Raw genomic sequence first — 12,518 nt, 5'->3', positions numbered from 1 at the left:
TTGAAAATTAAAAAATTGATAACCGATCGGAATAATCAACAAAATTGAATCCATAACTGAAAAAATCGCCCAACCTGTTCACCCACATTGATATTAGGTCTTAAATTTAATTGCTAGGCACTCCGTATTCACTCTCCTTGTAGAAAGAATCATTTTAATCTAGTTTTGGCTTTGTCAAGGTTCAAGTTTTGAAAATTTTAAAATCTCGTGTTTAAGTTTTTATCCTATGTAAAACTTGTATTGGTTCTATAAGAATATATTTCAATTTAAGTTCTACAATGTTTAAGCTCTATCCGAATTTATTCTGGTTATGAGTTCGATTGTATTGATTAGTTTTGTTTTAATTATTCAAATATTATATTATTTGTAATTGCGATGTCAACAAAACTTTGTTTAACTAAAATTATTTAAATATTAAATAATATTTTATATATTTTATATTTTAACTTATTTTTGTATTTGTGTATATTTTCATAAAGTAATCACTTTTAAAATACTAAAAATCACACTAATGAAAAGGAGAACATTCCACACTAATGAAAAGGAGAACATTCCACAAATAATATGTCTTCCATTTCATATGATTAGTATAATTATTAAGGAGGAATATTAATGTAAAATTAAATTAATTTTATATATTTTCAAATATATATCATTAATATTTTAACAAGTTTCAATCTTTTTATTGGTATAATTCTAAATTTCATCCTTCTAATTTAGAAAATTTGAAAATTAATCTTCATAGTTTAATTTATTAAAATCCGACTTCATACATTACTAAAACTAACAAGTAAGAAGTTAGTCAAGTTATTAACCAAAACGTGAAACTGAATTAATAATTTTTGTTAATTTATTGCATATAAATTATCGAACTATTGATTTTTACTAATTCCTTAGGTATAAATCAATGATTCCACGATAAAGTTTATCAATGTCACCTGATTAAACTTACCTTGTTAGTTTCATAAAAGTACAAGAACCAAATTCTAAAAATTAAAATAGAAATATTAATTTTTCAATTTTTATAAACTAGAGGAGGATTTCACAATAAAACCTATTTTTTTATCATACTGAAAAATTGTTATACACATTTAATTTACTTAAAACTCAATATGCAATGTAGCTTATATAAGCAAATAAAACATAAAATACGATAATCATATGAAAAATATTAAGGTTAAAATATACTTTCTTCTTTTAGTCCTTGTACTTTTCTACATTTGGAACTTAGTTTCTTTATTTTTATTTTTAAAATTTAGTCCATCGATTTTCCAAATCTCAAAATTTAGGTTTAATTGTTATTTCCATTAGAACTTTTTTTGAATTTGAAATAATAATAAAAACAGACTCACTTCAAAGCCATATAACAGAAAAATGATATCGCTATGAAATTAAATTTCAATAGAAAATCTTTAACAAGGTTAACAATTGAGTTTGTATTTTTAAATTTGAAAAATAAAAAGACTAAATTTTTGAAATAAAAGTAAAAGGACTAAATTGTAAAAAAAGTGAAGAGTACAAGGGCTTGGAACACATTTTAACCAAATTTTAATCTCATAAACACTACAAAATTTTAACGGTATTAACAATTGAACTTGTATTTTTAAATTTGAAACGTAGAGAGACTAAATTCCTTGAATAAAAGGATTAAATAGCAAAAAATGAAGATTACAAGGACTCAGATCACATTTTAACCAAATATTAATTGCATAACCCTTACAAAATTATGTAAATTATATACAAATTTGTATGAATTTCAAAGGAAACAGATTCATAACCTTTCCCTACAATCACTCAATCTCTCCAACGATAACCCGTACGCTAAGCACGTTCAAAGAACAAGACCTGGTAAAAACCATGACACACAAGCCCCCTTATCCCCAAAAGTACTGCATAAAATCCATCCCTAGATACTTTCCCCTTCACTGAACACACACAGTCTATAGCACTAACTCAAGCTCTACTTTCTCACTTCAATGGCGGAAGAACCTAACAACACACCACCACCACCACCAGAAACTGAACCAACACCCGACCCCGAAAACAACACCCAAACCAAACAAGAAAAAGGTTCAAAGAAGAACATGTTCAAAGACCTCAAAGTGAAACATGTTACAGGGATATTATCATTGGTATCCTTTGTGTTTTCACTTCCGATCCTTGCTTCTGTCACTTGGTTGCTGTATATGAAAAGTTATGACTGTGAGTGGTTGTTTAAGTTGCCGAGGTTACAGATTGGGATCAGTGTTGGGTTGATTTTAGTGTTCTTGGTTTGTAATGGGGCGTTGTTGTTTCTACGGGCACGGTGGCCGATGGTGGCGATTATTGTTGTGACGGTGCCGTTGACGTTGATGTTTACTGTTGGACTGGCATTGCTTGGTTCTAATAGTTTGGAATCGAGGAGGGTACCGGCGACGCCGTTGTGGTTTAAGATGAAGGTTGATGATGATGGGCTTTGGAATAATCTTAAAGGGTGTATTTATGATGTTCATGTGTGTCAAGATTTGGCTGCTTCGTCGATGCCATTGAAACCGAGTGATTTCAATAAGAAGAAATTATCATACGTTGAGGTACATTAATATATCATCACACCGCTATTTGCATCTTGGTTGAGATAGAATTTGAAAAAATTTAAACTTAATTTGATAACTATCGAGTGGAGTTCGAGTTCGTGCTCGTGCTCATGTAGCTGAAGCTATCGATCGAACCAAATTCAAGATTAGTAATTTAGGCTCGAATAGTTTAGAAGTCTTATTGAAAATTTCATTTTCAATATATATTTTATATTGCTAGATTACATTATTAACCTCAATATATATTACCAATTCTAAACTTAATTATGGGGTCGAGCTTGAGATTAAATACATACGAGCTTAATCAAGCTTTAGTATGTAAAATTGCTAAACAAGTATTTGAATCTGGCTCCACTTGATTACATCCCTAATCCGTTCCACATAATTTGACATAATTTGATCCCTCTATTTTATAACGTCATTGGTTAGTCCAAATAGTTAATTAGCAATATCACTAATTATTTTAGTTAAATTAGTAACAAGGACATTTTCTTAAAAACATTATTCTACTCATCTTTAGGTCAAATTATGATTTTGATCTGCTGCTATTTTCAAATTTAAAATTTAGTCATTACACTTTAATTTAACATAACTTGATCCCTCTACTTTATAATATTATTAGTCAATCCAAATAGTTACCACCGCTAATTATGCATGTTTAAAATAAGAGCATGTATTTTTTTCTTAAAAACACCCTTCTAACTCATCCTTAATTATGGTTTTGGTCATTCTTGCATGTTTAAATTTAAAATTTAGTCTTTATACTTGAATTACACAATCACTCAATTTAGTTCAATAGCTAATACCACTAACTATTCTAGTTAAATAATAGTTTTTTTTTTCATAAAACAACTTTTAACTGAAAAAGGAATTTTTTCATAAAACATATTAAATTATGCCGAATTGAAGTACAAGATGTTACCCCTTTCCACCAAATACCTCATGGATATCTCGCCTAAAGTCTTTTCATTAGAACTCTTTAGTGGTGACTCCTCGTTCGAGCGAACACCTCACTCAACAGATCCCAACAATCCGTCCACGTCAAGTTGATCCCACTCGCTAATAGCACCACCCTACCTAAACTAATTATTATAGTCCACTTGTTTGCCAATGCTCCAACCGTAAAATGACATGTGACACCATAGAAATACTCGTATATATAAATTGAAACCTCAATGAGAGAGCTAAAGTAACCCAAAATACCTAACTTTTCCTCCAATACCTACCTCTGGCCATTCAACGACTCTTTGCCCAATAGATTGAACCGTTCTAAAACACCACCACCTCATCTGTATATGATGAAGGGAATAACTCCCAATTTTGAGTATAATAGAGAGATAAGAATCATAATTTCACTGTAACACTATTTTTTTTTTTTTGGTGGCAAATTACTAATTATGTAGTTATGTGCCCTTTTTTTTAAAGTCCGGATGTTGCACACCACCAGAAGAGTGCCACATGCGGTACGTAAACGCCACTTTCTGGGAAAAAGACGATACACCGGAAACCGATCCGTCGGTAAACGCCGACTGTAATGCATGGAACAACGACAGGGACGTATTGTGTTACGATTGCCAAAGCTGTAAACAAGGTTACTTCAAGGCATTGAAAAGCAAATGGTCCAAACTTGGCGTGTTCTTGGTTTCCATGGCGGTGTTTCTCATAGCTTGTCATATGGCTCTGTTCTTGGCTACCATGTGGGAGATCCACTGTACATGATGGTAGAGCAGTGAGACAGAGATGCATGAAAAGGTTCAATTCTTTGGTATTTTTGGCTGTAGCCCTTTTTCTTTTGTTTTTTGCTATTTAATCCTTAGGGTTTCACTTGGTTAAATAACTAGTTTTAATTGCTAGACCCTAGACGTCTTAGAGGAGAGTAGTCATGTTTTTGTTTTAGTACTATTCCTATCGTTTTGGTGTATTTCGATGTATCATTTCAGGTTAAATGGTATTTAATGCTTTGTCTAATATCTATAACTTATAAATTATAAATTATATTTACGTTTAAAAGTGTTTATGGGTCGGACTAGGGTGTAAACCGAACCTAAGTATGATATTATTTATAACTTATATATAACATTTTTTCCCAAAAAGTACTCTTAAGCAAGCATTTGGGTTTGAACAGATAACTTAACCCTTGAACAAGTTTACTTACATTATATATATTTATAAATCTTTTTATGTAAATCTGTGTGGATTTAAATATGAAATTGTACCCACATTTCAAGTTAGAGATGTGCGTTGGAATTGAGTGGAAAAATTTTAAGTTAATTGAGTTGAGTTTTATTTTACCATTTTAACTCAATTTAAAAAAAATACAAATTGAGTTAAGTCGAATGATATTTGAGCAAGTTGAATAAATTTGTTCGAGTTAAATTAAAAATAAATATGTCAAATTAAAATTTATCATTATGATAAAAATTTTAATTTAACATTATTTATAGAATTTTAAAATTTTTGAAGATTATTTTGAATTTTGTAATTTTTCAAGAGAGACTAATTTAGACTAATTTCTTCATTTTGAAAATTAGAAAGGACTGAGTGGTGTATATTGTTTTTTAGTTCATTCGAGTAGTAAAAATTCATTTCACTTATTTGATTTTATTTGAAAAATTGAATAATTCAATATTCAAGTTTTTCGATTTTGCAAGTCGAATTGAATTTTACTTACCTTCATTTCAAATAGAATCAAACGTAGTATTAATGAATTTCAATACTCTTAATACTTTTCTAAACTCGACCCAAATTTGATTTCACGCAACTTAAACAAAACGAACTTACTCCTTTTTAATACGATAATCATTAAGATTTTGAAGAGGAGATGTTGATTCTAAGTAACATTGGAGATGAACATTGCTAGGGCCAACTTAGTAAGTAGCAGAAACATGACATCAAATTATAATATATGGTTGAGGAGCATGGAATAATTTATCCAATTTAATTATATGGTGCATCAATTGTATAAAGATAGCATCAAGTTTGTGGTTGAGAGTTTTATTGTCTACTTGAGGACCACTTCTAAAATGAGGTTTAAGATTAAATAACACAACTAAAATAGGAATATAGGAATGTAATTCATTGGTGTTGATAATATGTGAAGAATGAAAATTGCACTATATAAAAATTTAATTTATTTATAATAAATGTAAAATTAATAAAAGTGTTAAATGGAAGTGGATTCTTTTTAAAAAATATTCAAAGTGTCATTTATCGAGAGTTAATGGAAGATCCCTCAATGGATCAATAGTATCCTCAATCAGGGTTTTGTTTCTCAACTTTGTTGAGAACCCAAGTGCTTGAGGCTACTTGAAGAGGCGACAGGTTCAATAGAGCGAGAGTGCCTCGTCAAGTAGAACCAGGTAGCGTAGAAGCCTAACAATGTCATATAAGAACATGGGTTCAAACTCTACCAAGCGTTAATGTTTACATTTCCTTGGTAGGTGGTTGTGCGCAACCCACGATCCAATCCGATGAGGCGCTCATGTTTTGTTGAACATGCCTCCTTTTCAGGCAACTTTAAACACTCTGACCCTTTGCAAAATCAAGAGAGAAAACCTCCATTAAATAAAATACCGACAATGATCCATCAACTTATAACAGATTACACTTCAAAAATTTTGGAAAAAGAGCTCCTCAACAAAAAGTACAACTAGTAGCTCACCTAAAAACTCATAACTTATTCATAGAATGGCCCTTATACTTTAGGTTAAATTATATTTTCATCCTCAAACTTTAAAATCCAACAATTGATAAGTGAGAAAATAAGTTGGTAGTCATTCAGTTAAACTGATTTCAATTAATCAGTTTTTTTCTCAGTTAAATTGGTTTTGATTCCAATTAAAATGGTTTTGTTGGTGTGTTATTAAAATTCATAATCGATTTAATTAATTTAATCAACTAAATGTATATCATTTTTAATTATTTTTAATACATAACAAATATAAATAATATAATATAATTAAAAATTATTCATTTTCAACCGCTTGAATTATTAATTATATATTAAAATTTAAAATTTTATTTGATTTCTATGTAAACCGCACTCAAGGTCATTAAACTATTAATAAGTTTATGTTTTGGGTATTTAACTTTAAAAAATTATAAAATGGTCGTCGAACTATTTGAAAGTTTTTATTTAATCACTAGACTATTAAAATTGTTGTTGTATGGACTTCTTTATTCGCAACGCCTACATCAATCAAAAGCTCTCTTTCATCTTCTCTTTTACAGATTAACTTTTTTCATGAAACAGCTTCTAATGTCACCAATCTACAAACCAAAATCCAAACAACTTTCTTCTCTAATCTCTAACACTGAACATCAAAACAACTTGTATCTATGATAAGTTCTTCTAATCGTCGATGTGTACTGAGTCACCAAACCCATTGTTGAATTGTCGCTTGAAGCTCACTTGTCAAACTTTTAAAAAGAAAATTAAACATCCCAATGACTTAAATAAATAAATAAAAGTCCGAATTATTCAATAATGAAAACATTCGAATAATTCAATAATTATTTTATAACTTTTTGAAGTTGAGTGATCAAAACGTAAACATACTAATACTTTTATAACCTTAGATGCAATTTACCCTTAATTTTTAACATTATTTCTATTTAAAAAACAAAAACAAATTTTGTGCCAATTTTAACCTAATGGAGAGTTGGAGCTAAAAACCAAAAACAACCCCTTAAAGGCGTACGTCTATACATGTCACTACTTTGAGGGTAACCAACCATTAACCCTCCCCCTTTCCTCACCTTTCCTCCTACCCTTTATTGATAGGTTCATGAAAAAAAATTTAAACCTCGCCTCTCATTTTTTTCCTTCACACCCATTATTTATTTTCCCTCAAATTTTCATTTACATGATCATTTAAGTAAACCCTTTTTTTTTTTTTCTCTCTTCATCTTGTAATTCCAAAAAAGAAAGTTAGGAATTAAGAGAAAGAATGCCGTCCCTGGAAGATGAACTGTTCCCATCGACACCAGGGAAGTTTAAAATCGATAGAGGCCATAATATTAACCGTCAATTCCACCGTTGTTTCGCTTCAACCAGCACCATGTTTATATGGGCACTTTTCTTAATCGCTTTAACGGCGTCGTATTTAAGTTTCCAAAGCTTCGTCGATTCCGGTAACCGGTATTTCACCGCTTCATGGGGTGGAATCCAATGGGAGAAACAAATCCGTAACTCCGCTAAAACTAATCGTCCCGGTGGAATGTCGGTACTGGTGACCGGCGCCGCCGGTTTCATCGGTTCCCATGTTTCACTCGCTTTGAAAAAACGCGGCGACGGCGTCGTTGGGCTTGATAATTTTAATAACTATTATGACCCTTCGTTGAAGAAAGCAAGGCAATCATTGTTACATAGCCAAGCCATTTTAGTCGTTGAAGGTGACTTAAACGACGTTAAGCTGATGGCTAAGCTTTTCGACTTGGTGGCTTTTACTCACGTTATGCATTTAGCGGCTCAAGCCGGTGTAAGGTACGCCATGGAAAATCCTAGCTCTTACGTTCATAGTAATATAGCCGGTCTTGTTACCCTTCTTGAAACTTGTAAGTCGGCTAATCCCCAGCCGGCTATTGTTTGGGCGTCTTCCAGCTCCGTTTACGGCTTAAACGATAAAGTTCCTTTCTCCGAATTAGACCGGACTGACCAGCCGGCTAGCTTATACGCCGCCACTAAAAAGGCCGGTGAAGAAATTACACATACTTATAACCATATTTACGGTTTAGCAATAACCGGGTTAAGATTCTTTACCGTTTATGGTCCATGGGGAAGACCCGATATGGCGTATTTCTCGTTCACAAGAAATATATTACAAGGGAAAACAATCACGATATATCGTGGGAAAAACAAAGCGGATTTAGCACGAGATTTTACATATATTGATGATATCGTGAAAGGTTGTTTAGGATCGTTGGATACATCCGGGAGAAGTACCGGGTCGGGTGGTAAAAAAAGGGGACCCGCACCGTATAGGAATTTTAATTTGGGTAATACGACGCCGGTTAAGGTTCCGACGTTGGTGAATATACTGGAGAAACATTTGAGGGTTAAAGCGAAAAGGAAGATTGTGGAAATGCCTGGAAACGGCGACGTTCCGTACACACATGCGAATATTAGTTTGGCCCGAAGAGAATTCGGGTATAAACCGACAACCGATTTGCAAACCGGGTTGAAAAAATTTGTTAGATGGTATTTATCTTATTATGGTTATAATCGTAAAGATGTTTGGTAATTTTTTTACTTTTTTTTTATAATTTAGGTTTTCTTTTAAAAAGAAAAACCAGTTCAAAGAAAAAAAAATGATAGTTTTTAGGAAAAAATGGAATTATGTTTTTTTTCTTCTTTTGTAAGTAAAGTTTAAAGATATTTTCCTAAATTATTTTTATTTTGAATAAAGATAATTATATGTGTATGCAATATTTTTACGTGATATGATATTATATCAATAATTGTGTTAGTGAATCAAATTAGCATTTAATGTATAAAATTACACAAAACTAAAATAACTAAATTAAAATATAGGGACAAAAACCTTATTAGCATTTGAATGAAATAGGATTTTCTTTCTTTATTAAATCAAATTATAATTTTAAGATACATATTAAATTATTGATTGAGCTTTAGGGCATTGGCGTAGTTGTTGTTGTAATAATAAGGAAGATGTGGGTTCAAGCACACTTAAGTATGTTTTATCATTCAATTTATAAGTAAGGAATTTATGAGTAGTTTAAGTATTATATCAAAAATATATACTAAATTATGTATATATATATATATAAATTGTAATGACCGAACTTTAAGGTTTTAGAAAAGTTTATTTTCGGTCATCGTTTCAAAAATGGATTAGAAAATATTTATTAAAAAAAGTAAAAATATTTATGAAGTTAAGTAAGTGATTAATTAAAGTTTAATTAAGTAAATTTAGCTTAATTAGGGATAATTGGATAAAAGATTAAATTGAATATAATGTGAAAGTTTAGTTTTAAAGTAATAGAAAATAAAAGGATCAAAATGGCAATTAAGCCATACCCGTGAAATGAGGCGGTGAATGGAAGAAAAATCAAGATTTTTCTTAAATTATGTATATTATTAAATTATTAAATATATATGTATATATATAAAAAAAAAGAAGAAAAACAAGTGTATAAAAATGATTGGTACAAGTGTTAAATAAATATTTGTTATTAAATAGATTTTATTATAGTTATTATTGTCATTATATATATATATAAAAGAAACAAAAGAAAGAAACAAAAGAATAAAAGGAGGAAAGAAACAGAATAGCAGGGGACGAAACAGAGAAGGAGAAAGGAAGAAAAGAAAAGGAAAAATAAGGTTTTAAAGGTTCCAAGTTAATTTGGTAAGTTAATTTAGCCCTTTTCTTATGATTTTTGAGTTTTGGAATCCTAGAGATAAATACTACTTGTTTTAAGTAGAAATTTTGAAAGTCATTAGATTTCTAAGTATGGTTCATGTTGAATAAAATGATGGAATTGGGGTTTATTTGATAGAAATTTTGATTGGAATTGAATAAAGGATTGAATCGTAAACTAAGCTATAAGTTTTGAGTTTTAGGATTAAATGGAAATAAATTCGAAATTATGAAAATATGCTGGAAATTTAATAGTTAAGTATGAGTTTGGACAAAATTTGAATAGAAATGAAGTATGAATTGAGATAGAAAAAGTAAGTGAATCTAGTTAAGATTAAATTGAAATTAAAGTAGAAATTGAATAAAAATTGTATTAATTAGATATAAATTAGTAGTGAATTAACGAATATGAATTGTTTTAATTCCCGTAGCTAATGTTGTCTCGGGAAACCTCGGCTAAGCAAGGAAAAAAAATGGCAAAGACAAAGGAAGTTAGCTCGAGAAAATACGGTTTGTATTTCTATAATCTGAACCTAGTTATTAATTGTTATATTTTTTTTATTCAATGCATTTAATAAATGTTGAAGTGAGAATTATTGTGTTTATAATGGAAATGGATTAATTTGGTATGTGATGAATTTATACTGATCGAATTAAATTGAATTATATATTATAAATATATAAATATATATATATATATATATGTGTGTGTGTGTGTGTGTGTGTGTGTGTGTGTGTGTGTGTTTGTGTGAATGAGATATTATGCAATTATGATAATTGAATTTTGGATAAATATTATGATAAATAATTAAGATGGGAATTATATGTATTGTGTCTTTATAATTGAAATGAATTGATTTAGTGTGTGATAAATTTATATTGAATTGATTTATGAATATCTGTTTTATTGAATTTATATTGATTGAAATTATTTTAATTGAATTTATATTGATTGAATTATATAATATATATGATTTATGTAGAAATTTGAATATTTGATATTGAAAATGAATTAAATTGTACTGAATTATGAATTAATGTGAATAATTGAAATATATTGTTAAATTGAATGAAATTGTATGAATTGTGAAAATGGATAAATATATATAATTATCTGAATGAGATATTGATGAAAGAATTATTAAATTGAGAAAGTGAATGAAATACCCTATTAACTAGTCGGGCTAAGTCGGATATAATTGGCATGCCATAGGATCCGAAAGTGTACGGATTTGCCGGCTTTACCGATTAGGCACTTTATGTGTCGTATTTCAGGCACCTCGTGTGTCGTATCAGGCACCTCGTGTGTCGTTTTAGGCACTTTATGTGTCGATATCTTGATCGGTACTATGTACGCTTTAGGCACAATGTGCCGTCTTGGTGTGTTTGGGTTGGAATCCGTGTATCCGTCAAAGTCCGGGTTTGTTAATAGGGTAAATAAGTGAAAAGATAAATCGAGTGAATTTGATTGATTGAACTATTGGAATGAAATGAGAAATTGAATTGAGAATTGAAATTGAGATATGAGATTGAAAACATGAACCAAAAGGTTCATGAAATGAGTGAAGTTCAAATGGATGATGATTGATGTTAGAATGAATTAAAATGGTATATTGTTAAGAAGTAAAGTGTGAATACAAGTGAATTGTGAATATATTGAAAGAATTTATACAGTAAGCAAATGAAAAGAATTGAGCAAATATGTTGTTGTGTTTGTTATATGGCTTGTATAGAATTTTTATGGTAAGTAAATGAAACTTATCTATAAAATAAATAAATGAATGGTTATATTTATCATTGTGATTTTAAGTTTAATTGCTATATTACCAAGTGTTCGGATTATAGAAATACCACTGAGTATACCATACTCAGCGTACGGTTTGTTTCCGTGCGCAGGCAGGTTAAGTAAAGATAGTACGTTGAATCAGCATCCCAGTCCGATCTCGAATTTATTAAGGTAAAGTGTGTTAATTATTGGTAATGGCATGTACCTAGGATGTCTTATGTGTATGTCATTTTGAAATTGTAAATGTAAGGATGAAATAAATAAATTTAGATTTGGCTATGGTATAAAATAGGATTTGACTAATTTGGTATGAATTTGAATTTTTGTGAGACAATGTCAGATTGATTTTGGAATTCCCTATTCTGAATTGGGAAAATCATTAAAAATTGTATAAAAATAATTACAGGCTATAATTTATATTCTTAGAATCTTTAATGAGTCTATTTTCAAGAGAAATAAACGGGAACATCATCCAAGTCCTGTGCTATGAGATAATTAAATTTTAGTAAATAAAGGTCGAAACTGTCAAACAGCAGATCAGAGGTAACTTTGAGGAATAAACTGTACTAATTGGCTAAACCAAAAATTCTGAAAATTTTATGGTAGAAAGGTATATGAGTCTAGTTTTAAGAAAAATTAACGGAACTTAATTTGGAGTTTCGTAACTCTAGATATAAATATTTTAGTGACTGTTACTCAAGAAGACAGTTTTGACATGAACATAAGAAAGTAAATGAAATTGTGTGTAATTATTCTGTAAACTCCGGTAATGCTCCA

At 30.0% G+C, this 12,518-nt stretch overlaps 2 protein-coding genes and 1 long non-coding RNA gene across 3 annotated transcripts; all 3 read left to right on the top strand.

Moving 5' to 3' along the window:
* The first annotated feature begins 1,876 nt into the window (after positions 1-1,876).
* LOC108468375 (tetraspanin-15) lies at positions 1,877-4,537 on the top strand. The gene is made up of 3 exons (XM_053031659.1): positions 1,877-2,570; positions 3,483-3,613; positions 3,977-4,537. The coding sequence occupies exons 1-3, from the start codon at positions 1,977-1,979 to the stop codon at positions 4,290-4,292; spliced, it is 1,041 nt and encodes a 346-aa protein (XP_052887619.1). The 5' UTR covers positions 1,877-1,976; the 3' UTR covers positions 4,293-4,537.
* A 2,740-nt stretch (positions 4,538-7,277) lies between these two features.
* On the top strand, positions 7,278-8,832 carry LOC108469295 (UDP-glucuronate 4-epimerase 1-like). Its single transcript, XM_017770191.2, has one exon. The coding sequence runs from the start codon at positions 7,523-7,525 to the stop codon at positions 8,813-8,815; it is 1,293 nt and encodes a 430-aa protein (XP_017625680.1). The 5' UTR covers positions 7,278-7,522; the 3' UTR covers positions 8,816-8,832.
* Positions 8,833-9,910: 1,078 nt separating this feature from the next.
* Positions 9,911-12,044, top strand: LOC128279509 (uncharacterized). Its single transcript, XR_008269710.1, has 3 exons — positions 9,911-9,943; positions 10,387-10,465; positions 11,852-12,044. It is a non-coding gene; the product is annotated as an uncharacterized LOC128279509 (long non-coding RNA).
* Positions 12,045-12,518: the final 474 nt, after the last annotated feature.

Source organism: Gossypium arboreum, chromosome 8 (genome assembly GCF_025698485.1).
Source record: "Gossypium arboreum isolate Shixiya-1 chromosome 8, ASM2569848v2, whole genome shotgun sequence".
Classification (NCBI taxonomy): Eukaryota; Viridiplantae; Streptophyta; class Magnoliopsida; order Malvales; family Malvaceae; genus Gossypium; species Gossypium arboreum.
The sequence above is the reverse complement of the archived record's forward strand: the minus strand, read 5'-3'. Positions and strand labels throughout refer to the sequence as shown.

Excerpts from the sequence above, each read along its gene's own strand:
- LOC108468375 (XM_053031659.1), top strand. The coding sequence starts at position 1,977 with ATGGCGGAAGAACCTAACAACACACCACCACCACCACCAGAAACTGAA. Across the intron at positions 2,571-3,482 it reads AGAAATTATCATACGTTGAG|TACAAGATGTTACCCCTTTC; the intron begins GTACATTAATAT and ends GCCGAATTGAAG. Across the intron at positions 3,614-3,976 it reads GATCCCAACAATCCGTCCAC|TTATGTGCCCTTTTTTTTAA; the intron begins GTCAAGTTGATC and ends CTAATTATGTAG.
- LOC108469295 (XM_017770191.2), top strand. The coding sequence starts at position 7,523 with ATGCCGTCCCTGGAAGATGAACTGTTCCCATCGACACCAGGGAAGTTT.